This window comes from Macaca nemestrina, chromosome 6, assembly GCF_043159975.1.
Source record: "Macaca nemestrina isolate mMacNem1 chromosome 6, mMacNem.hap1, whole genome shotgun sequence".
In the NCBI taxonomy this organism is placed as follows: domain Eukaryota; kingdom Metazoa; phylum Chordata; class Mammalia; order Primates; family Cercopithecidae; genus Macaca; species Macaca nemestrina.
The window spans coordinates 148,746,974-148,773,070 of NC_092130.1; the positions used below are offsets into that span (position 1 = coordinate 148,746,974).

Consider the following 26,097-nt stretch of genomic DNA (forward strand, 5'->3'; position numbering starts at 1 on the left):
AGAAATTCTCCGTTCAACTCCAGCCACCTCCAAAGGTCCAAACTCCCCCCGCGTTGCACTCTTTTCCCCTGCACGCCCCTCTCAGGTTGCTTTTGCTTAAGTGCCATGTTCTCTAGAAGCCTCTCCTCAGAGCAACACTTTGGTAAACACGTTTCCCTGCAGGCACTTTTATTTTTCCAGCAACGATATTAAAAACCACGGAGGCTAAAATGCAATGTGGATCCTGGATCCTGGAACAGAAAAATGGTATTAGCAGAATTTATTCAGCAAAATCTGAATGAAGTCTGTAGTTAATGGTATTGTTCCAACATTAATGTCTTACTTTTGACAAATGGACCGTGGTTTTGACAGATGTGAACATTAGGAAGAGTGGGTAAGAAGTAAGTGGGGGCTGGGCGTGGTGGCTCACGCCTGTAATCCCAGCACTTTGGGAGGCCGAGGCAGGCAGATCACAAGGTTAGGAGTTTGAGACCAGCCTGACCAACATGGTGAAACCTCATCTCTATTAGAAACACAAAAATTAGCCAGCCATGGTGGTGCACGCCTGTAATCTCAGCTACTCAGGAGGCTGACACAGGAGAATCGCTTGAACTCAGGAGGCAGAGGTTGCAATGAGCGGAGATCGTGCCACTGCACTCCATCCTGGGCGATGGAGCGAGACTCCGCCTCAAAAAAAAAAAGAAAAGTGGGAACTCTGCATTATCTTTTCAACTTTTCTATAAATCTAAAACTATTTCAAAATGAAACAAGTTTATCTGAAATAAAAGTGCAGACAGATACTTACGTAACTGACCAGCTTCTTCTAAAAGGCAGATCCTGCGCAGCTTCACCCACCTCACTGGCTGAACTGGGTGTCTCAGCAGCACTGGTTTTAGGGCCACTTCCTCCTAGACAGGCCCTGTTCCCGGCCTTCTCAGGACACGAAACGCCTCCAGCAGGCCCGGGTGACCTCCTGGGGGTGATCTCCAGCTCAGTTTTGAAGAGCACGGCGCTCGGCCCTGCTGAGTAATCCTCGCTGCAGAGCTTGTCAAGGTCAGGCATGCTCAAGGCTCTCAGCTCCTGGAGCTTGGAGCGGGACACCGGCGAGGGCTGCGTGTGGCGCACCGACGACTTATTCCTCTTAACGGGAGAAGCCGGAGTCGTCGTTGGGGTGGGAATTCCCAAAGGACCAAGTGATTTCTTTAGTTCCGAATCAGAGCCCTTGCTACTGGTCTCCGGTGGGTTCTGCCGGGAGATGGTCAGTGTCATGCTTGAGGGATACTTGGCCATCTGGGGGAGGAGGGTGCCGGCTTCACTTTGGTTTTCGCTGCAGGAACTCAAGCTGCGTCTCAACGACCTTGCTGCTGCATCACCTGGGTGGCCCAGGCTCCCTGAAACAATGCTGCCGGAAGACCGCCTCCCAATGGGAGGCTTGGAGCTCACCGACAAAAATGGAGAAACCCCGGACTTGGCTACAGGCCGGTCAGCATTGGCCAGGTTCTCAAAAGACTTGATCCGCTGCTTCACAGAGAAAAATGAGGTAGATTCGTGGGGCCAGTTCTGCTCATAGCAGTAGTGTCGTCTGGTGACTTTGATTTTGTCTGTGACTAGGCAGCTCGTCTCCTGGACTGAAATGATATCCCCTTCATCTGTGGCTGGAAGATTCCTCGATGTTTCCAGCAGCGGCTTTACACTATATACGCCCTGTCCGTCGGCCAGGCTGGGAAGACCACCTCTGGATGCCTTTGCCTCGGGGACAACACTGCTTGTCACAGGGACGTGGCTGTCACGAGGAGAGCGACCCAGACTGTGTGGGGGGTGACTCTCCCGTCCAAAATGGCTTGAGAACTGGGCTGGCATGGAGTAGGTCCTGGTTGCTGGCCTTGGGGTGAAGTAGAGATGGTCCTCCCCCGAGGGCCCCCCTAGAATGCCACTTCTGGGCACCCCTAGGGAGTCTGACATCAGGCTTGATTTTCCCTGGGAGGAATCTGCCTTTCTAATGGGCATTTGAGGGGAGGAGGAGGAGGACACCAGTTTCGCCACGCCGAATGATCGTGACATTTCCTGCTCCGCCTGTGGGGCATGAGACGGGAGTGAGGACGGGTGACTTGTGGATGATTCTGTGACCTGGCGACAGAGCCTGATTTCACTCTTCTCCTGACAGTTGCCCTGGGCCAAGCACCCTCCCTGTCTGTCACTTTCAGCTGGCCTGTTACCACGTACAGTCTTTGGCACTGTTTCAGCAGAAATCTCCACAATTTTCAGCTGGTTTGTTCTTTCAAGGCGATCGCTGGCCACTATGCTGCCTCCTTTTTCGCCAGTTGGCCTGGGTTGGGCTGTGTCTGCTGCCGAGTCCATGTGGCTGGCCAGGTGCTGCTCACTCTGTCTGTTCCCTGCCACGGACACGCCGTTCCTAGATGCTGTGGAACTCACCGGCCCAGAGTCAGCACGGGGCGCCCTGCCCTCTGCTCCACACTTAGGAGATTTAGGGGTGGCTGGGCAACCTCTGTCAGGTTCAGAGAGGACAGCCACGTGGAACCTGCTCCACACGCCTTGCTCAGGAGGAGGCTTGGGAGAGGTCAGGGGCGACACGAACATCCTGATGCTCGTGTCAGACACTGAGGGTTTCAGGGACCCAGAGGTGGCAAGAGGTGGCTTGCTGTCCAGCACACACTGCGGGGACCTGGGGGCGGCTGTGGTGTTTCTGTCAGGGTCCTCGCGGTCGGCTGCATGGAGCCGCTGTGACACCACCTTGGAAAGTGTTTGGTGGGAGGTCTGGGGTGAGATCAAGGGTTTCCTGTGGTCCGTCCCCCCAGCCTTCACGGCGTTCGCAGCAGGGGCCTCGGAGCTGACTTTGGCCTTGCCCTTGAGGCTGAGCCTCTTCAGCTTCGGACCACACTTTGGCTTCTGACCGTTAGTTGGAAGCATTTCTGCCGGACTCTTCTTAGACAGGTCCTTATTTTCCAGATTGGTTTTCGGCTGAGGAGGGCTAGGAGGCACAGCAACGCCCTTTTTTTGGCTTGAACTCACTATCTGAATCTTGGAGTCGGGACTTCTGACAGCCATCAGAGGTTGTTCCTTCTCGGTTTTGCTCTTCAAATGTGTGCCTTGGTTATGTTTATTTATTTCTTTGAACCAGGCCATGATGGGCCTCCTACCCATCATCTTGGGTTTCTGTAGCAAGTCATCGAGGTCTTGACTTTCAGAGATGTGGAGGTTCTCCAAAGCAGATTCTCCATTCTTAGGGACATCCACACTGAAGGAGGACAGACTGGCAGCTGCATTAATGCTTGTTTCGTACTGATTCAGGGTTTCATCATCTAGCATGTCACGTGCCAAGCCGTTTACCATGTTGGGGGAGCTGAGAATGATGGGCGCACTGTGAAAATGCCTGGCTACTTTAGACAGCTGACTGTTTTCCATGGCTGAGCTAGCGCTGGTGACTTCCGTGGTTTCTTCTGCACACGAGGGCCTGTGGTTCTGTGAAGCGCTTATGTTCACATGAGTTTCATGCTCCTGAGAGCTCACTTCCAAGAGTGAAGATGGCTGGGAAGAGTTTGGGCCTGAAGTGTATGAGGCTGGCAAGCAGGCAGCCTTCTCACGGGGACTGGCCACTGACTCTCTCGGAGTGCTGTATTTTAATGATAGAACTTTGGCTGAGGCAGGACAGATGGCAGCCTGGGTGGGAAGATGAGCAGGACTCGAGGGTGGATTGGGGCAGCCATTTGTGGAACAAATTTCAATCTGTTCCTCTTCCGACTCCGAAGGATCTTCCTTGTGCAAAGACACACGGGAACGAGGAGGGGACCAGCCGTCCCTGGCGGAAGCTCGTGGGGCTTCGGTGAGTGACTCAGGGTCAGAAGAAGAATCCTCAGCATCGCCATACATGGATGACAGAGACGGCTCCGTGCTATCGCCCAGGCCTGATAGGGAGGTGCTGTCTTCATGAAAGCTGCTAAAATTTCTAGAGTAGTTGCTCAAAAAGTTTTTGTTCACAGTAAAATGTTTGTCGGGATTAACTGAATCTAAAACCGAAGGCTGGGAGGCCCACTGTGGCTGAGGGGGGGCACCAGCAGCCCAGGCCCTCCTTGGGGAGGAGGTCTGGCCCCCCGTGACTGGTTCGGCACGGCAGGAGCTCCCACCTCCAGCCCCGGCTGGTGGCCGGCCCTGAGCACTGCCCTCCTGACAGCCACTGTCCCCCGTCTGAGAAGATGGAGACCTCGCTGCAGAAACATCCAACTCCTTGATGAAGCTGTCAATGTCCGTCACAGGGCTCTCTCTACTCCCCGCCGGGCAACACTGCCCCGAGACACGGCCACATGCTTCTTTGGTGTTGTCAGTGGATGGCAGAAGGGAGAGGCTGGCCTGCGGTGCCTTTGAGGACACAGAATCTGCTCCCTCCAACAGGGAAGGCTCCTGGGAGCTTTCAGGTGCACAGGTTCCTGTCATTTCCAGAGCCTTACTGTGGTTACCCGGAGCTCCCTGTCTCTGCTCCTGGGATGTGAGGGGGTCTCCTGGCAGGACAGCCCCAGCTGCTGTCACTCCCTCTGCCCCAGGTCCCGCTCCCCTGAGGAAAGCCGCCCTCCTGGTATTGTGGGGTGTGCTGGTTTCCGATGCTGATCGAGTCTTGCTGCAGTCGGGGGGAGCCACTGCTTTCTCCCCCAGGGAGGGGCTGCCCTCATGGGGCAGCCTGACTGGAGACCTGGCCTTGTACTCGGCGACCCTGGGCGATGCAGACTGACTGGGATTCTCCGGCCGACTGACTCGCCCTGTGTCTACAGAGGTCTTGCTGGGGTCAGGATAAGCGGCCCCCTTCTTTCCTGGGGAAGAGATGAGGTCTGAGGAGCTGTCCAGTCCTATGTGGAGAATGGAAACAGAAGGTACATACTCAAGAGAGGTTGTAGGGGAGATAAAAGGGAAAATATGAGAAAGCAGCCTCTCAATTATTAAAAACTGGAAAATTTTAAACAATCCCAAATATTTTTTTCTTTTTCAGAAAGTCGGGCACGGTGGCTCACACCTGTAATCCCAGCACTTTGGGAGGCCGAGGCGGGTGGATCACCTAAAGTCAGGAGTTTGAGACCAGCCTGGCCAACATGGCGAAACCCCATCTCTACTAAAAACAAACAAACAAACAAACAAAACACACACACACACACAAAAATTAGCCGGGCATGGTGGTGGGCACCTGTAATCCCAGCTACTTGGGAGGCTGAAGCAGGAGAATCGCTTGAACCCGGGAGGCGGAGGTTGCAGTGAGACGAGAACGTGCCATTGCCCTGCAGCCTGGGCAAAAAGAGCGAAACTCTGTCTCAAAAAAAAAAAAAAAAAAAAAAAAAAAAAAAAAAAAAAGGCATTCTGTGGCCTAAATGGAGGCCCTTCCTGTCTTTCTGCTTTTCTCTCTAAAATTATAGAGTACCCACAATACCACCCTGCTTTAGACACTCCAAGAGAACTCAGACTAGCCGGCAGAAGAAACATTTGCATCTGCCCATTTTTCTCTCTTTTGGTATTTCTATGATGAAGGATGTTCCTACCACAAAGAAATGATACATTTGATGTGATGGATATGCTAATTACCCTGATTTAATCACTGCACACTTCGGTCTTTTTATGCCATTCACCCTCCGATGGCAAAGCCGCAGGCGTCAGGCTGTTGTTCTATTTGGTTCCCTACTTCTGCGTGGATGCAGCAGGGCCCTCATGGCCAGTCCCAGCATCTGGCCAGTTGTGTATGGGGTTGGCTAACACTGGGGGATGTGAATGATGTACTTCCGTGTAAAACAGTCTAAGTGCCAAACTCAGGAGGCTTCCTTTTTAGTGCAGGGGCTGAGGCTAACTGGGAAAACATACAGAATACGAAAGCCGGGATACAGGTGTACACCGAGCTCTGGCTGTCTTGACGAATTCAGAGGAGTGGGAGAGTGAGAAGCCAGATTATCCCGGGAAGTCTGGACAGAGGAAGTGGGGACTTGAGTGGGGCTGACAAGGGGAGTTTGGCCAGAGAGTGAGGAGGAGGAAGGTGAGGAAGACAATGGAAGAGTACCGTTAAAATGTCCATGCTACCCAAAGTCATCTATAGATTCAGTAACATTCCTACCAAAATTCCAATGATATTCTTCACAGAAATAGGGGGAAAAAAAAAAACAGTTGTAAAATGTGCATGGAAGGAATCACAAAGGACTCGGAATAGCCAAGGCAGTTTGAGTTAAAAACAAAACACAACAAAAAACAAACAAACAGACAAAACAGGGCTGCGCATGGTGGCTCACACCTATAATCCCAGCACTTTGGGAGGCCGAGGAGGGTGGATCACCTGAGGTTAAGTGTTCGAGACCAGTCTGGCCAACATGGTGAAATTCCCGTCTCTACTAAAAATACAAAAATTAGCCAAGTGTGGTGGCATATGCCTGTAATCCTAGCTACTTGGAAGGCTGAGGCAGGAGAATCGCTTGAACCTGGGAGGCGGAGGTTGCAGTGAGCCAAGATTGTGCCACTGTACTCCAGCCTGAGCAACAGAGCAAGACTCCATCTCAGAAAAAAAAAAAAAAAAAATAAGGTATTGCATTTATTGAAATAGCTAGAAGAGAGATTTTGGGATGTTCCTACCCCAAAGACATGATACATTTGATGTGATGGATACACTAATTACCCTGATTTAATCGTTGCACAATGTATACAGGTATTGAAGTATCACTTTGTGCTCCGTAAGTATGTACAATTATGTGCCAATTAAAAAAAAAAAAAAAAAAAAAAGGCAGCCGGGCGTGGTGGATCACGCCTGTAATCCCAGCACTTTGGGAGGCCAAGGCAGGCAGATCACTTGAGGTCAGGAGTTCGAGACCAGCTTGGCCAACATGGTGAAACCCTATCTCTACTAAAAATACAAAAATTAGCCAGGCATGGTGGTGCGTACTTGTTATCTCAGCTACTTGGGAGGCTGAGGCACAAGGATCACTTGAACCTGGGAGGTAGAGGGCAGTGAGCTGAGACTGCACTACTGCATTCAAGCCTGGGCAACAGAGCAAGACTCCAAAAAAAAAAAAAAAAAAAAAAGGCAACAGAATGAAAGCAGAGAAGCAAGAAAAAGCCTAAAATCTTGGAGGTGGCAGGGCAAGGGGATGTGTGCCAGTGGACAGTGGGAAGCCATCTAGGAGGGGGATCCAACAGCCACTCAGTCCTGAGAGTGCCTCTTCGTGAGGCCCTGCATAGTCTTGGGCTAATCTTCCACCTCAGAAACACAGCATCTTGCAACAGGGAAAAAAAATCTGGCATCAAAAAGAACAAAGCTATTTTCTTAGGAACTATGGGTCTGAGGTTAGAGTGAAAAATGAAGTTCCATGAAAGCTCTTGGTTTGAGAAGTCAGTCAAATCAACTTTACCCCAAATATTATGTTCGTTCCACAGCTCACACATAAATCATCTTAATTGCATTTTTGTAACCTCCTGACACTGCTATGTGAATCATTAAGAACTAATTATTAGGACTCAGCACTGTGCTAAGAGGTTTTCCAATAATTAAGGAGTTAACACTGTCCTAAAAGTTTTGCATATGTTTAATTTTTCCTCCTAACACTGAGGTATGTCCTGTGACCATCTGCACTGGAAGGATGAGGACAGAGAAACAGCGTGGTTAAGTGATGTTTCTGAGGTCACAGAGTTCACAGGTGGCAGAGCCAGCGGCTGCCCCAGGAAGCTGGCTCCATAGCCCATGCTACTGCCTAAACCCTGACCATGTGGCCTCTGCGTGGAGAGCCCTTGGCAATAACAAGGTTGGATCGTCGAGACCCTCATGGAGACCAGCTTTCCAGGCCCACTGTGGAAGGCCAGGAGTCTGCCAAGACTCAAAGCCACATGCTCTTTTCCTTCTCTGCTAAACCTTTTTTGAACTCCCCCTTAAACGTAACATTCCTGCTTCTGGTAACAGCAAATATGGGCGGTAGTGAGGGTGGTGGGGGGGAGTAGCAATGACACAAAAGGAGGGGATTTAAAGTCTGTTTTTAAATTTCATATTCAGGCCATGGGTGGTGGTACATGCCTGTCATCCCAGCACTTTGGGACGCTGAGGCAGGCAGATCACTTGAGGTCAGGAGTTCAAAACCAGCCTGGCCAACATGGTGAAATAGGCTGGAGTGCACTGGCTGGATCTCAGCTCACTGCAAGCTGCACCTCCCGGGTTCATTCCATTCTCCTGCCTCAGCCTCCCGAGTAGCTGGGACTACAGGTGCCTGCCACCTCACCCAGCTAGTTTTTTGTATTTTTTAGTAGAGACGGGGTTTCACTGGATTAGCCAGGATGGTCTCAATCTCTTGACCTCGTGATCCGCCCGCCTCGGCCTCCCAAAGTGCTGGGATTACAGGTGTGAGCCACCGCGCCCGGCCTTAATTTTTGTATTTTTAGTAGAGACGGGGTTTCACCATATTGGCCAGGCTGGTCTCGAACTCCTGATCTCGTGATCTGCCCACCTCGGCCTCAAAATACAAAAATTAGCTGGGTGTGGTGGCACACGTCGGTAATCCCAGCCGCTCAGGAGGCTGAGGCAGGAGAACTGCCTGAACCTGGGAGGCGGAGGTTGCAGTGAGCCGGGATTGAGCCACTGCCCTCCATCCAGCCTGAGTGACAGAGCGAGACTCCGTCTCAAAAATAAATAAACACATTTCATATTCGCTCACTGAATAAACCTGAACAGGTCATTCATGTTAGCAATTTGACTTTATTGCAAATTCTGTAACTTAAAAGGTCTTCATTTGAGGGAGATGAGATTACACTGAGACAGCCTTTCCTCTGGAAACCAATCATGGGAGGAAGGTTGACTCCATTACAGCACATCTGTGGGGTGGAGGGTCCAGCAGCCTCTCCAGATGACATCGGGTATGGAAGGGCCTGCAGGCTAGCAGTGCGGTTTCCTAGAGTAGGCTATGGGTGTGAGGACACCCGAGTTGTCAGTGCAAGGGACAGCCTGCTGGTCAGGCCCATGGGCTCAGGAGCAGTCTTACTGACGCCAGGAGGCTGCTCAAATATTATTTTCTGTGGATATATGAGGTTTAAAAAGGTTGTTAGGTACTGGTGACTACCACAGTGTTTTTGTTTTTTTTTGCAAAAAGACAAAAAAAGCACAGGACTATACATTTATTCACACCCATATACACACAAGACTCAAACGATACAGACCAAAATATTAACAGAGGTTTTTTTCTTGGGCTTAGGTGATTTCTATGCTATCTTTCAAAACTTCCCTCTCAATTGTAATTTCTTAAGTTTCTAGAATAAACATGTATCCCGTTCATAACAGAGTTAAACATTTAGTGACAATCAAGGGGCCTGGATTCCCCACACTGCTTCAGCTTCTCACAACAGCTCTGACAGCTTTTCCAACAGCTACCTCCTCCTCTCGTTCCGGTTTCCAAGAGCCACCCTTTAACAGACAGAGTCAATTGCTGCCACAGAGCTAAATGGCTCTCAAAATCAGACCTCACCATCAACGCATCTTGGCCGGCCATTTGCTCCTGTGTTTCTAAAGTTTCTAAAACTTTCTTAAGAAAATCATGTGTGTAGATATACATACACACACATATATACACACACATGTATCTTATTGAATGTGTATTATATACTAGGCAGATAAATACATGCATGTTTCTCTTAGCAAAATCACATACACACACATAATATAACTTATTCAACATATTAGGTACTAGATTGTGTTTCAAATGCTATACATGAAAATGTCATTGATTCTTCCTCAACAACCCCATAAGGTGTGTAACTTAGGACAACAGTGACTAATCCAGGTCCCTTCCCTGGTCAAATGTTGGGGCTCAGATCTAAGCCCTGGCAGCCTGCGTATGCACCCGGGTGCTTAACCACCGTGCGGTGTACGGGCCATTTTGGAATATTAAGGAGGATTTTTTTTTTAATGATAAGGTATTCCTTCTTTGATCACTTATGTATTTTTGGATATTTCCGTTTAAAAAAAGATATGTTTTGGCTAGGCGCAGCGGCTTATGCCTGCAATCCCAGCACTTTGGGAGGCTGAGGCAGGCGGATCACTTGAGATCAGGAGTTCGAGACCAGCCTGGCCAACATAGTGAAACCCCGTCTCTACTAAAAACACAAAAATTGGCCGAGCGTGGTGGTGGGCGCCTGTAATCCAAGCTACTCAGGAGGCTGAGGCAGGAGAATCGCTTGAACCCCGGAGGCAGAGGTTGCAGTGAGCCGAGATCGTGCCATTGCACTCCAGCCTGGGTGACACAGGGAGACTCTGTCTCAAAAAAACAAACAAACAAACAAAAAAAACAGATGTTTTGAAGAACATCCTTCTTACATATTGGAAAGCAGCTAAGCTATTGTAGTAACACTGGAAGAAGAACTGCTACCAGCACTCGAGTACTCAGCAGGACCAACTGGTCACAGATACCCTTTTCATTGGGAAGGAAAGAGAAATATCTAACAAAAGGAGACAGAACCTCTAAAATCTTTTAGCGATCAGGTAATCGAATATTTCAGATACACCCCAAAAGCCCTCGAGGGTGCCAGTGTGTCATTGCAACTCCTGACAAGGACCCTAAAAGAATTAAATGGTAACTAATATATTATGTTTCGACATGTTAATTAAATACAGCACATATATTATTGCCTGTTAAATATAATCAGTTCCTGGTCTAGCATTCCTGGCTGCTCAGTGGGTGTAAGGGACACACAGCTGCACCTTTCTCAAGGTTCATTATCTGTGGGAAATGCAGAGAGGGCGAGGCAGAAAAGCATCCAAACACCTGCACCTGCCAGGGTCAGTACAGTCACAGAGGTGCACAGAGCTCCAGGGAGCCCGGGGCTGGGAGATGAAATTCTTCCTACGCTAACTATAACAGAAGAGCACTTGACACGCAGACACCCACTTACTTAAGGTACAAACCCGCAGTATTTTTTTTTTTTTTTTTTAAGTTTTCGGATACATGTGCAGGATGTGCAGGTTTGTTACATAGGTAAATGTGTTGTTACATAGCAAACCATTGTGGTTTGCTGCACCTGTCAGCCCGTGGCCTAGGTATCAAGCCCCACATGCGTTAGGTATTGATCCTGATGCTTTCCCGCCCCCCACCACCCCATCCCCAACAGGCTCCAGTGTGTGTTGTTCCCCTCCCTGTGTCCATGTGCTCTCATTGTTCAGCTCCCACTTATAAGTAAGAATATGCGGTGTTTGGTTTTCTGTTTCTGTGTGTGTTTGCTGAGGATAATGGCTTCCAGCTCCATCCATGTCCCTGCAAAGGACATGATCTCATTCCTTTTTATGGCCGCCTACCTAGTATTCCGTGGTGTATATGTACCACATTTTCTATCACCGATGAAACCCTCAGTATTGACAAAAACTGGCCTACCTAGAGTAAGAAATTCCTCGGTGGCAGGAAAGCAAATGTTCTGCATGAAGTTGCAAGTAGGAAATGTTGGTTTAGTGAAAAAAAAAAAAAACAGCCCTTTGCGAACCCTCTTCTGTTCCAAAGCAAATCTGGATTCCAAGAAAACTTCCAGAGGACTATTATGTAGAACATGCACTCTTAAAATGTATGAAGATGCTGGCCTCAAATGAAGCCTTACTTTCAAAGGTGACATTGAAGGCTGCCTCAGTGTAACTTCATCTCGCTCAAATAGAACCCCCTCCTTTTTTTTTTTATGAGACAGAGTCTTGCTCTGTGGCCCAGGCTGGAGTGCAGTGGCACAATCTCGACTCACTGCAACTTCCACCTCCTAGGTTCACATCATTCTCCTGCCTCAGCCTTCCGAGTAGCTGGGACTACAGGCACCCACCACCATGCCCGGCTAACTTTTTTGTGTCTTTAGTACAGATGGGGTTTCACCGTGTTAGCCAGGATGGTCTCCATCTCCTGACCTCATGATCCGCCCACCTCGGCCCCTCAAAGTGCTGGGATTACAGGTGTGAGCCAACGCGCCCGGCCAAATAGAACCCTTTTTAACACATTTTGCAGTAAAGTCAAATTGCTAACAAAAAAATGCCTGTGTTTGTTCAGCAAGTAAATGTGAACCCAAAAGACAAACCAGAAACCACAGTAACAGCCTCATCACTAACAAAGGAACCAAGAGCCTCGGATCGCAGAACAAAGACCTCAGGGGCCTGTATTTTTTTCTGTGAGTAGCCATCAGGGTATGGGGTAGATATTCTGAGGTTTTCCTTTTTTTTTCTTTTATTTTTTGAGATGGACTCTCATTCTTTTTGCCCAGGCTGGAGTACAGTGGCGCGATCTCGGCTCACTGCAACCTCCGCCTCCCGGGTTCAAATGATTCTCCTGCCTCAGCCTCCTGAGTAGCTGGGATCACAGGCGCCTGCCACCATGCCCAGCTAATTTTGTTTTGTATTTTTAGTAGAGGCTGAGTTTCACCACGTTGGCCAGGCAGGTCTCGAACTCCTGACTTCAGGGATCCATCTGCCTCAGCCTCCCGAAGTGCTGGGATTACAGGTGTGAGCCACCGTGCCCGGCCCATATTTTTATTTTATAGGACAGCCCTAATAAGTAAGGCTATCTTTTTTCTGTCTACCACCATAGTTTGCTAACCAATCAGAAGGCAGGTGCTGAGACAGTAACAACCAGCTGAAAGCTGCGGAGGACTGCCGGGACTCCCACAGAGCTCGACAAGTGGGATCACAGTCATCACCAGCCACTGAGAAGAGGGTCCCCTACCCACAGAGTGCAAGTTTAGAATCCAAATTTCCTTTCTCTTTTTTTTTTTTTTTGAGATAGAGTCTCACTCTGTCCCCCAGGCTGGAGTGCAGTGGCACAATCTCAGCTCACTGCAACCTCTGCCTCCCAGGTTCAAGCAATTCTCGTGTCTCAGCCTCCTGAGTACCTGGGATTACAGGCGTGCACCACCACACCCACTAATTTTTTTATGTTTAGTAGAGGCGAGGTTTCACTATGTTGGCCAGGCTGGTCTTGAACTCCTGACCTCAAGTGATCCGCCCACCTTGGCATCCTAAAGTGCTGGGATTACAGGCATGAGCCACCGCACCCAGCCAGAATCTCAATTTTCAATAAAGGTCTCCACTAACAAGGAAGCAAAGTCGCTTAATTCAGCTTGATTTTAAAAAATCATGTTTTACAATATTATTTTGTGCAACTACTAGATGATGGATAGCCAAATTTTACACACACACACCCCCACACATACTTTTTTTTCCCCCAGAGATTGGGTCTAGATCTGTCACCCAGGCTGGAGTGTAGTGGCATGATCATAGCTCACTGCAGTCTCAAACTCCTAGGTTCAAGTAACCCTCCTGTCTTAGCCTCCAAGTACACCCACAGGCCACCACACCTGACTAATTTCCTCCTTTTTTTTTTTTTTTTTTTGAGACAAGAGTTTTGCTGTGTAGCCCAGGCTGGAGTACAATGGCATGATCTTGGCTCACTGCAACCTCCACCTCCCAGGTTCAAGCAATTCTACTGCCTCAGTCTCCTGAGTAGTTGGGATTACAAGTGCCTGCCACCAAGCATGGCTAATTTTTTTGTCTTTTTAGTAGAGACAGGGTTTCCATGTTGGCCAGGCTGGTCTTGAACTCCTGACCTTGTGATCCACTTGCCTCAGCTTCCCAAAGTGCTGGGATTACAGGCATGAGCCACTGTGCCTGGCCCCTAAATAAATACTGAGATGATTTCTGCCTCCATGATGTTACTTAATCGCTCATCAACACTTATATGTGGTTTTTCAGTATCATTTCACTTGTCCTTTTGGAGGTTTTGTTGCCATTTCTCAGTGCATTTGATTTCACATAGGCAGAGTGCTGAGATTTTGATGGGTGGGAAGTCCTTTTGATTCATCTTATGTCTTGTTGGTGTCAGAAAAGGGTAAAAAGGGTCAATTCACTGAAATTGGATGTATTCAACATGGCATGAAAACGATGAGTTTAGGCACAATGATCTAGTAAAGGTGCTAAATGCAGGCAGTATTTAAATATTAATTTGTGTAAAAGATTTTTCTCCTAAAAATTATCTATGTATAATGCTTTATTATTATAATATTTTTTGATGGAGTATTGCTCTCGTCGCCTAGGATGGAGTGCAATGGTGCCATCTTAGCTCACTGCAACCTCCACCTACCCAGTTCAAGTGATTCTCTTGCCTCAGCCTCCCAAGTAGCTGGGATTACAGGTGCGCGCCACCATGCCCAGCTAATTTTTGTATTTTTAGTAGAGATGGGGTTTCGCCATGTTGGCCAGGCTAGTCTCAAACTCCTGACCTCAAGTGACCCGCCGCCTCGGCCTCCCAGAGTGCTGGGATTACAGGTGTGAGCCACCGTGCCCGGTCTGTATAATGTTTTCATTAGGGTATCTCCCCACCCATCTTTAAGTTTAACAAATGGGAAAATAATCTTACCAGTCATGGGTTGTTGCCCCAGCTCTGGTGCAGCTTCGGGCAGGTTCTCTGTGAGATGGCTGGTATCCGGATGGGACAGAGCACTGGCTAGTTCACAGTTGGTAGGGACACAAGCATCTCCAGTGGTCAGCTTTCCCAGAGATTCCTGGCAAACAATGACAACCACAAGCCACTTGAAACAGCTTTCAGGCTTTCTGCACCGTGAGCTCATATACAGAGAGCAGAGCTAGTTTAGGAAAAGGCAAAGGGGCCCTGGACTAGGAGCCAGCAGATCCAGACTGTGGGTTTAAGGTCTGCTAGGAATTAAATGGTCTTATCATTCTTCCCCAAGCCTCCATTTTTTCAACTCTAAAATGGGGATAAAACATTCCCAGTCTTACGCATGGAGGTTAAAAGAAGACGGTTAAATGAGAACAATTATAAAAACAGCACATATAAGGCTAGACAGATGTAAGATATTATTATATTGCATAGAGATATCCAAGACTATAAAACAAACTCCTTAGTTTGGTAGTGAGGGAATGAATGAATCTGGATAAACAAAATTGACATTTCATATTTCAAGACTTCACTTTGGCTAAGTATCCATTACTTTCTCTTCCTTTCTTCTACCTAACATCTAATGCAATGAAATTCTAAAACTAACAGTTAAATCAGATTCATGTGAAACTTATCCATTGTGAGTCATAAAGTGGCCCAAAGGTGGCAGCAGAGCACAGAGGTGAAAGGGATAATGTGTCTTTCAGCAGCTTTGGTAAGAAATCATTTCACAAAACGTCAGTTACCAATGGAGGGAAACCTACATAGGGTTTAACTCAGTTCATTTTCTATGTATTAGTAACACAAATGTAACATAAAAACAGTAGAGGAGTTTCAGAACTAGACAGAGGTGGTGGGTCATATTGCATTGTGAACGTACTAAGTGCCACTGAATTGTGCATTTCAAAAGGGTTAATTTCATGTTATATGAATTTCACTTCAATTTAAATCAAGTAGTAAATAAAAACAGAATATAACTCATTTACCAAAAGAGGAAGGTTTTTTCTTCCAATATTTGAGGATATATACTTTATCGCAATTCATTCTATTTTCTTTCTCAGATATAAATAAAATCAAATTTTGTAACTAAAATTTTTATGAGAAAGATTAGTCTTGCGTACAAGTTTCAAATGCTGCTCAACAGTTCTGAAAGTATGAATTTAGAATTATAAAAGCTCTTATTTTTTTTTTTTTTTTTTTTTTGAGACGGAGTCTTGCTCTGTCGCCCAGGCTGGAGCGCAGTGACCAGATCTCGGCTCACAAAAGCTCTTATTTTAATAGATACAAATTATTATGAATAAACATCCTAATTTGCCTTTATACAGTTATCCAAAACTTGTGATTATTATTTATTTTTTTTTTCTTGAGATGGAGTCTTGCTCTGTCGCCCAGGCTGGAGTGCAGTGGCACGATCTCAGCTCACTGCAACCTCCACCTCCCAGCTTCAAGCGATTCTCCTGCCTCAGACTCCCGAGTAGCTGGGATTACAGGTGCACACCACCACACCTGACTGATTTTTGTATTTTTAGTAGAGACGGTTTTGCCATGTTGGCCAGGCTGGTCTTGAATTCCTGACCTCAGGTGATCCACCCACCTCAGCATCCCAAAGTGCTGGGATTACAGGCGTGAGCCACTGTGCCCGGCCGATACTTTTTAAAAGAAGAAATTTACCCAATGGCCAAACTATATTTTAAAACACAGGTAGTGGTTGCAGGTAAAATATGATATTTGAGAAGGAAAAAAGATGTGCATTTCTATTAAAAATAAGGTTAAAAAAAGGCTTTTGCCTGGTATAGTTTTTATGACTTATCATTTTCCAGGTCTATTTACATATATGTTTATATAAACCGCTTGAAAACACATCTTTAATACTATGGCTTTATAAGTCATCTCAGGTTCTTTGTTCAGAGAGAGACCGAGAGAGGTTATTTATGTTAAGGAGAGTCTAAACAACATTGATTTCTTGTACTCTCTCCTTGATAAAGTAGAGATATATTGAAAATTTCAAAAAATGAACAATTTGATAATTCTAACATACTCGTAACCAAGTAGTAACGTAACCAATATTAACTTGCATTTAATGTGGTGCATTATACATTCCACTCAGCAAGGTTATGAGTGGCTATAATTATATATAACCAATGCAGCAATTTGGAAAAACATAAGGATCATTTATAACCTTATCAGCTGGAGGGAATCACTCTTAACATGTATTTGATGGTTCCTCCAGCTCTGTGAGATGACCAAGGCAGAGAGCACCAGCCCAGAGAACTAAGCTCAGAAATGTTCAATAACTTGTCCAAGTTGTCACTCGACCAGTGCCAACTTGTCAGCGGTGGAGCCCATGCCAGGCCCAGGGTTTTACTTTCCCTGCGCCACACTGCCTTTCCATCATCGGCCACAGGAGCTGTGTACAGGTAAGACAGGGATGCTATAGTATCTTTGGGCCAAATGATCTCATGACTAACAACTGCTGATACATTAATAAACTCCCTTGGCCGGGCACGGTGGCTCAGGCTTGTAACCCCAGCACTTCAGGAGGCCGAGGCAGGTGGATCACCTGAGGCCAGGAGTTCGAGACCAGCCTGACCAATATGGTGAAACTCTGTCTCTACTAAAAAATACAAAAATTAGCCGGGTGTGGTGGTGTGCACCTATAGTCCCAGCTCCTCGAGAGGCTGAGACAGGAGAATCGCTTGAACCTGGGAGGCAGAGGTTGCAGTGAGCTGAGATTGCACCACTGTACTCCAGGCTGGGTGACAGAGCGAAACCCCATCTCCAAAAAAAAAAAGCTCCCAAGCAGTCCAGGTATTTAAGTGATTGACTCTGTTGAAAGAATTCTCCAGCCATCATCCGTTCCCACTGGCAGCTTCCCCATGCTTTACAACAGACTCCATCTTCACTCACACATATTCATGCACTTCCATTCCAAGTAACTAAGAGAAAGTCAGTTACCTTCTCCATAGCTCCACCTGGCCGAAAGCCAGTGACAGTCACTTTGACAGAAGTGGCCTGGACTCTCGAGTCCACATCGCATGGATCATTGGCTCTGCCAGTCAGGTTCACTGTCTCTGAGCCACTGGGCCTGGCCTCAGCCTCAGATCTCTTGCAGTGGGGGCTGACCCTGGCCACTGGTCTGTGCCTGGAGCCCAGGCCTGCATTCTTCTGCTGGGGGGACCCGGGGCTCCCAGTGTTCATTGGACTCTGGGTGTCTGTATGGACTGTGTATTCCAATTTGGGTGCAGAACTTGATCCTGTCAGTTCCTTCTTCCACCAGCTTCCAGGGCTCCCCTTGGGGGCCCTTGCAGAGGCCGTGAGGTTGGCTGCATGGGAAGGAGTGTCCACCATGCCCTCTGGGATACTCTCCTCTAAGTCCACTGAGCTGCCAAGAAGAGGCGCCGAAATGGCCTTGCTGACCAGTGTTTTCTGGGGTCGTCCCTCTTGGTTGTGGACGTCCATGCCCTTGGAAGAGGAAATTAAGACACACCTCGAGTTATCCTCTGCCAGAGGCCTGCTGGGAGCCGGGAGGGACCCTGGGAGTGAAATGCAGTCCCCTTCTCCATCAAACTCTTCCTCATCACTGGCATCGTTGGCATCGTAGCAGCCTACCTTCCTCTGGCGGAGGAGAGGGTTTCGGAGGGCCTGTGGGCTTCCGGGAAGACTGGTTTGTCTGGCAACTGTCACCTGCTTGTGGAAGAGCCCAGAGGCCCGCTGGCTCCCGAGAGTCACGAGGCTGTTGGCTCTGGCTTTTCCAGGCTCCTTGTGAGCTGGTGGAGGTGGGGACAGAAAAGTCAAGTGAACTTCTCGCTTGGCCCTGTCTTATCATCTGACCCCATCGTTACACATAAGCATGTCCACATTCACTGACACCAGACACACAACCTCAGCCACTGGACACAAGGCCTGGGCAACATGGCTTCCTGGAGGCTACACGGAGTGGACAGCCTGGCCCTCTTTCTCTTTTCCCTAGTGACCTACCCCCAACCCCTTTTCTTAAATCCCAGCCTCTGGATTAACTCAAACATGTGTGCTGTCGGAAGACAGAAACTTAGTTCTTTCACCCCCATGGTATCTAACACATTGTTAGGGTTTAACCTAAATGCTGCTGAGAATTCCTCCATAGGAGGATACCCGGGGAATGATGACATGTCCCACACACCTGGGCTGCCTTCTTGGCCCCTTGAGGTCCTTCCTTCATCTGCAGAAAGGGAGGCTTGATTGACAGGCACGGGAGCGCTTGCAGTGTGGTACAGCGAAGCCTGAACTATACTATGTCTCAGAGATACTCTAGAACAATGCCAATCTGAATCTGCAATGATTTTTATATCTTGTTAAATGTAGTGAAAAACTACACGTTTGCACCTTGGAAGGTTTCTGTAAGAACAGAGCAAGCTCATCGACAGCTCTGAATGAGCCAGGGTGGTCGTCGCCTGCCTCTCCTAAAACAAGGGGATTTTCTTCTTCAGATGTTAGAAATGAAGAGGAAAGCTCACCAGCAGGAAGAAGTCTGAGAAATCGGTATGGATCATATCAGATTATCATCTCATATTATCTTGAATAGATATACCAATGAGATTTAAAAAAAAAAACAAAACCTTTTGCTAATATGTCTCTTTTGAGTTCTTAATCTTTAATTTACAGCCTTCTACCAAGAATGGAAGCTAGGGCCTGGTGAGGGAAGGGACCTGGAATTTGGCTGAATTCCCTAAAATGTAAGGGCATCAGGTTGCCCACTCTGATTTGATGCCATAAAATTCAAGACTACATTATGTAAATGGCATTGGACGGACGTTTGGTTTAGCCACCACCCACCTGGCCATAGAATGTGCATCCAGCCTGTTTAGTGAGTAACTGAGTGGCCAGTCACTAACAGGGGCTGCGTTTTCCAAGAGTAAACTCTCAGGGTACAGCATTGTCTAATGGCGCCATCTCAGCTAACTGTAACCTTGGCCTCCCAGGTTCAAATGATTCTCCCTCCTCAGCCTCCCGAGTAGCTAGGATTACAGGCACGTGCCACCAGGCCCAGCTAATTTTTGTATTTTTACTAGAGATGCGGTTTCACTATGTTGGCCAGACTGGTTTTGAACTCCTGACCTCAGGTGATCCCCTTGCCTCGGCCTCCCCAAGTGCTAGGATTACAGGTGTGAGCCACTGTGCCTGGCCTGGTCTCCAGCTCTTTTCTCATTTTACAGCACCAGGGTAGTTAAACCATTGTAGCCGCCAGCATAGAGGTGGAAACCAGTCACTGCAGACTGGAACGCAGAGCCCAGGCCCTCTGGGGCGTCCCTGCTTACTAGAGGTGCTAGGAGGCAGGCTGCCCTCCTCCGACGTGCTGCAGCCACTTCCTGGGTGATCCTCGTCCTCAGAACCGGCCACCATGAAGTCGGACAAGGGGCCAGGGACATCGTGGGCAAAGTACTGGGAGAGTTCAGATTCAGAAATAAGGGAGTCCTGTTGAAGAAGAAAACGTCCGATGACTAAGAAAATGCAGCAGAAGCAGATTTTCAAGGGTTATTACGTCCTATCTTTCCAAGAACACTTTGTTCTAATCCATGGTCACTTGAAATAGCTGTGATAGTAAACACTCACCTCCATTTACTTAGCATGGCTAAATGGACAACTAATGAATAAGAAGGTGACTGGTGCCAGACAATGTTTCTAGAGACTTTTTCTTTTTGGCTGAATTTTTGGCAATAATTGGAAAAGCCGCAGCAGCAGCACATCAGCCATCCCAGGAAAAACACTGGGGGGATGTGATGGGAAAGCCAAATGGGATTCAAGCCAACCAGTCTAGTCAAGTGGTAAGCAAAAACCAGGGGAGTCTGAATCCTGCACCCCGATGCACTGAGACTCAGCAAAAGCCTAGCTGAGGAAGATCCCACGGCCTCCTTAAAGCCCCGACTCACGCTGCTTTATTATGGAGCAGTTTGAAAAGTTATTTTGCAAACTGTAGTTCAGTTCTTTTATTTTGTTGCTCTATTCTTTTCCTGGATAAGTGTTTAACAAAAGAAACACACGTTTGCATCTATTCTCAAATGAGCATTGTTGTGTTTTCCTGTATAAAGTGGTAAAAATGACTCATGGGCAGAAACAGGGACTGGGCCCTCCAGCTTGACTTGCGGGCTCCAGGAATTGATTTGTAGTCCAGCTGAGGGAGGCACGTAGCAGTTCACCTTGACTCACCTTTTTTGCAAGAGAGGGACTCTTCAAGGGGGTACCTGTTGGAGGGAAAAGTCACCATATTGTCAAAACAATAAAGCTCAAGTCACAAATAGGCTTACATCCTTAACTAGAAAAGGAGGTGGCAAACACAGTAAACCAAAGTCCCTTTGCTTGATGATGGGCTGCATGCACTGGGATAGACGTGCATGCAGTCTGCCTGGGTACCTGATCCTCATCCCCATCCCATCTGCCATGATGCTTCAAGCCCTAACTCAGATGCTACTACCTGTATGATGATCCCAGTTAGAAGCAATTTCTTCTGAATTTCCTAAGTGTTTTATCCCACCCACACATCAACTTTCATATACATCATATAATGTATGAGTGGATGTGTCTTGTATCCCTCCTTCAATCTACAGAGCAGAAATGTTGACTGATCTGACCCCACGGAGATGGACATTTATTTATTTTGAGATGGAGTTGCACTCTTGCTGCCCAGGCTGGACTGCAATGGCATGATCTCGGCTCACTGCAACCTCCGCCTCCCGGGTTCAAGCAATTCTCCTGTCTCAGCCTCCTGAGTAGCTGGGATTACAGGCATGTGCCACCACACCTGGCTACTTTTGTATTTTTAGCAGAGATGGGGTTTCTCCATGTTGGTCAGGTTGGTCTCAAACTCCAGACCTCAGGTGATCCGCCCACCTTGGCCTCCCAAAGTGCCGCGATTATAGGCGTGAGCCATGGCGCCCGGCCAGAGCTGGACATTGTACTTTGTATCTACTAAGTGTTCGGTGATAATTGCTGAATGGATTGAAGGATGAATTAACAAATGAACACCCAAGAAACTCATGAAAGAATTGAGGAGAGACTGAGTATCTATTTTAGTTTTGTTTTTTTTTGAGACAGAGTCTTTCTCTGTCCCCCACAGGCTGGAGTGCAGTGGCGCGATCTCAGCTCACTGCAAGCTCCGCCTCCCGGGTTCACGCCATTCTCCTGCCTCAGCCTCCCCAGTAGCTGGGACTGCAGGCGCCCGCCACCTCGCCCGGCTAGTTTTTTGTATGTTTTAGTAGAGACGTGGTTTCACCATGTTAGCCAGGATGGTCTCGATCTCCTGACCTCATGATCCGCCCGCCTCGGCCTCCCAAAGTGCTGGGATTACAGGCTTGAGCCACTGTGCCCGGCCCTATTTTAGTTTTTAACTGCAGTGTGAAAAGGCTCAGGATTTAAACTATATGCCATGAAGCAAAAAGGATTTTGGGCATGAGGATTACGGCTTAATAAACTTTTATAAATGATCAAGTGGAAATGCTGGGATTATGAGAGCACAGCTCTTAGGCAGGTCGGGATGATAAACTGGTGGAATAAAGAGCCTAAGATGGCTGTGTCTACTTCAAATATATTAATTACGAATGTAAATAATCAGGGTATTTCATGATTGCCAAAAAACCCTACGCTTTCCTTTTCCTCTGACAACTAAAAACTTGTGGCTCAGTTCCTTTTCCTCCCAGGTAGCAATCTGAACATCAGTATAATCTCAAGCTCAGAAATGTGTGAAGAGTCCCTTTAGGCTTCTATGCTACAGGAAACTTTATTTTTAAGACTTGATACAATGTTTCATACTTTAAATTCATATGAAATTCCTCCTATCTCAAGCCTTCTCTGCCTGAATTTTTCCACTTAAGAGAGAAATCATGATTTTTGCTACCTCTATGACCCTCTTTCAGTGGAAACTTTTTAATTCTTGTAAAGAAATCTCAGGCTTTTTGGTAGATAATACTCTGCATCCACCAAACTCCTGACATTCTGGTTATCACTTCCCTTTCATCTTTAGCATTTCAAATGAATCGAGCATAAATACATGAAATGCTTCTAACTTACCTTTGCAAATTATGTGAAAGCACTATAAGAAGCATGCATGATTAGATCTTTAATGAAGCACATTAAATAACTGCAGAAATCAAAAGTAGCAGCCAAGAGAAAGCATAGACTGTCTTTGACAGCTACTTTTGCCAAACCCGGTAATTACAAAAATCCAATAATCCTGCACTGGGGAGTGCCCCATGGGTGAACTTAATGAGAAACTCTTCTGAATGTTGAATGAAAATGTGTGATTACAGTACCTAAGCCAGGAGAGGAATTGGCGTCTTTGCTCTCCTGATAAGTGCTGCGTGCTATCACTTCATCCATTTCCTGCTCGGAAACCTGATTTTCAGCAGAAAGCAAAGATTAGATGGTTTTATTTATTTCTCCCAATAAAAGTACCTAGGACCAGAGTCAGAGTCAAGTGCAGATAAAGAGGCAAACCACAGGACCAAGGATTATGACCATCCTCTGAAGTAGTAGTAACTCAGAGCTTGTAAGAAGTCCAGCAACACACACATAACAAGACTTTCAACTGGTGCCCAAGTTCATTAAGCAAAGCATTCAGTGCTATGATTACCAATAACACGGCTGAGATCTGCTTCTCTAGAAAACTCACTTCTAATTCCTTTTTTTTTTTTTTTTTTGGAGACAGACTCTGTCACCCAGGCTGAAATGCAGTGGCTTGATTTTGGCTTGCTGCAACCTCCAACTCCCAGGTTCAAGTGACTCTCCTGCCTCAGCCTCCCGAGTAGCTGGGACTACAGGCACGCACCACCATGCCCAGCTAATTTTTGTATTTTTAGTAGAGACAGGGTTTCACTGTATTGGTCAGGCTGGTCTTGAACTCCTGACTTTGTGGTCCACCCACCTCGGCCCCCCAAAGTGCTGGGATTACAAGTGTGAGCCACTGTGCCTGGCCTAATTCTTCTTAGTTTTTAAACAATTTTAAACCCACATAAAGCAAGAGTAGTACACTTTTCACCTAGAATCACTAATTTTTAACATTTTGCCACATTTACATGCATGCCCTCCCTACATAAACACACACACACACACACACACACACAGAATTACAGCTTTTTGCTAAACCATTTGCGAGTAAGCTGCAGACATCATGACCCTTTACCCGTAAATATTTCAGCATGGGTCTGTTAGAAACAAAGACATCCTTTTAAATAACCATAATACTATTATCAAATTCAGGAAATGCAACAATGATGACTGTGTAACATACATTTCATATTCCAGTCTGACTAAACACTGAATACTGACAGTACTTTTCTAATACTGTCCTTTGCAAGTACTACTCAAAGTGTGTCTGTAGTCTGGGACTAGCTCACAGAAAGTTTAATGCCAGCCTGTGATGAGATAAAAACTTAACTCCAGAATGCAAATTAGCATACAGCTTCATCAACATCATCATGCTAAGGAAAAAATGTCAGCTGAACTATGTAACAGTGTGCACGGTGACATAATGTTTACATTTTGGTGCAAGTACATCTTGCTATGGACCTGTAGCAGGCTGTCATGGGTCAATTTCTTTGCATAGTGATGCTTTATTAAAAAATTGTTTTTGGCAATCCAGGATCTAGTTGTTGTATGTCTTTAGTCTCCTTTAATCTGAAACAGCCCCTGGATCTTCCTTGGTCTTTCATGGCACTGATATCTTGGAAGAAACCAGACCAATCCAAACCTTCAATTAAGATCTGTCTGATAGTTTCCTCATGCTTAGATTCAGATTATGCATTTTTTTTTTTTTTGGCAGAAAAAGTACAAAAATGATTTCCTTCTCAGTGTATTCAGAGGCACTAAGGGTCAATGTGTCTTATAATCGGTGATAACTTTGATCTCTTGATTAGGGATGGAATTTGCCAGATTTCTCCACTGGAATTTTTTTCAGTCATTAATGAGTAATCTGTGAAGAAATAGTTTGAGACTACATAAATATCCCACTCTTCAATATATTTTTACTCTATGGTTTTAGCATCGACTATTATTGCTTAAATCAATTATGACTATGAAGCTTTCAAAACAGTGCTTCTATAAGTTTTCCATTCCTTCTGTATTTATTAGTATCATGGCAGATTCACGGATGTTTTTCTCAGTTGTTATCCATAACTGTCATTATTCATGGGAGGATTTTTTTTAAAAGCCTGACATATAATGAAATATATTGATTAAAATAATAAGAAAATGTAGAGTTTCTTTTTTAAAGGTAGAGTATTTAAAACTTAGAATGGTAATGTTATGTACTAAAATAATATTTGGCATAAGCAATGTTTGGATAAGCATAACAATTTGTCTTAATAAATATTTCTATATAGAATTCAGCATATATTTTATCATAACAGTTAAATTATACTGACATTGTGGCCTTTATGTAATGTTTTATGGTAGGCTTCACAGGAAATAAAATACGTACACATACATGCACTCAGGCATACATACTTAAACACACATCCCCCTCAACATAGTACAGAATAATTTTATATAAATGAGTCAGGGAAAATATCAGCTTAAAGAGTGGTTGCTATTTTTCTTAATGCTAGACTTTTAATATTTGCAATTTACTTTTTTTGAATAGGAGAAAAATGGACTTCTATTACTTTCTTCCACTTAATGTAAGCTAGAAGCTGCTCTCCCAGCTAGTCTAAATCTCGGCCTGACTAGACCTGGAAGGCTTAAATAACCCAACTGGGCAGCCACCGCTCCAGACATTATGAGAAACAGAAGAAAAGAAACCCTTGTGGTATTTATCTTGGAATAACAAGAAAACTAAGCAAGCACATACATTCAGTATCAAAATGTACTACTGGCATGAAATGCTGGGCTAAGTGGTACAAAAATACATTCAACATAAAATGGAATCTTAACCAAAAGATAAATACAGCATGAGGTTACAACTAAGAACACCACGTTTACCTAGGAAGAAACGTGAAATCCAATCAAATAAACACCGGCATTTGGTTTTGCTGGACATATCTCCAACACTATCACAGATGACCATATTACTGTGGCTAGAAACATGGTTGAACCTGCATGGTCAATGGCATGGCGGCCACCAGTCCACCAGGATTATGATGCTTTGCACTGAAATGCCATTTGGATGTTTGATTGTATTGGCAAAATAGGCAGGGGTTTTGGGGCCGAGATGAACTGGACCTCTGAACAAATCGTGACCCATGTTATGCTGCGATTTTGAAGTCAGACATGCCTTGAAGCCAATGACTGCAAACCACTGAAAACTCAGTTTTCTGTAACATTGCTGACGGATGTATTAGGGCAGCCACAGGTTATTGGACTGCTTCCCGAGGTGAAAGGAGGTGATGTGGGTGGTAGAATCCAATTGGAGATTCTGGGGGAAGGAGCTGAGAACTACTTTAGATGGAACCATCAGGCAAAGAGAGTCAGCAGTGAAACAAAAGAGAACAGCAGTGAAACAAAAGAGAACAGATTTTAAGTGAAAGGTGTCAGAACCACAGCATAGAAAGGAGAAAAATGGGAAGTGATAAGGAGGAAAAAACATAAAAAGGTGGAAGCAGGACTTGGTTGGTTTGATTGGATTGACTGACTGATTGACTTGAGAGAGAGCCTTGCTCTGTTGCCCAGGCTGCAGTGCGGTGGCATGATCTTAGCTTACTGCAACCTCCACCTCCCAGATTCAAGCGATTCT

At 46.2% G+C, this 26,097-nt stretch overlaps 1 protein-coding gene and 1 long non-coding RNA gene across 11 annotated transcripts in view; one reads left to right on the top strand and one right to left on the bottom strand.

The window, feature by feature from the left end:
• The window catches only part of LOC105473016 (PDZ domain containing 2), a 480,967-nt gene that overhangs the window by 18,949 nt on the left and 435,921 nt on the right, over positions 1–26,097 (bottom strand). For all 9 annotated transcript variants that reach the window (XM_071099068.1, XM_071099064.1, XM_071099065.1 and 6 more), the window contains 6 exons: positions 22,682–22,763; positions 20,583–20,617; positions 19,694–19,850; positions 17,355–18,166; positions 14,361–14,505; positions 785–4,835 (listed from right to left, as the gene is read on the bottom strand). In XM_071099068.1, coding sequence (XP_070955169.1) covers positions 785–4,835; positions 14,361–14,505; positions 17,355–18,166; positions 19,694–19,850; positions 20,583–20,617; positions 22,682–22,763 — 5,282 coding nt within the window. The remainder of the gene's footprint in view (positions 1–784; positions 4,836–14,360; positions 14,506–17,354; positions 18,167–19,693; positions 19,851–20,582; positions 20,618–22,681; positions 22,764–26,097) is intronic.
• On the top strand, positions 14,501–25,181 carry LOC105473014 (uncharacterized). 2 transcript variants are annotated; one of them, XR_011625099.1, is made up of 4 exons: positions 14,501–15,114; positions 16,630–16,816; positions 18,866–18,917; positions 25,009–25,181. It is a non-coding gene; the product is annotated as an uncharacterized lncRNA (long non-coding RNA). The 2 variants fall into 2 exon arrangements; XR_982005.3 differs by lacking the exons at positions 18,866–18,917; positions 25,009–25,181 and adding an exon at positions 18,741–18,861.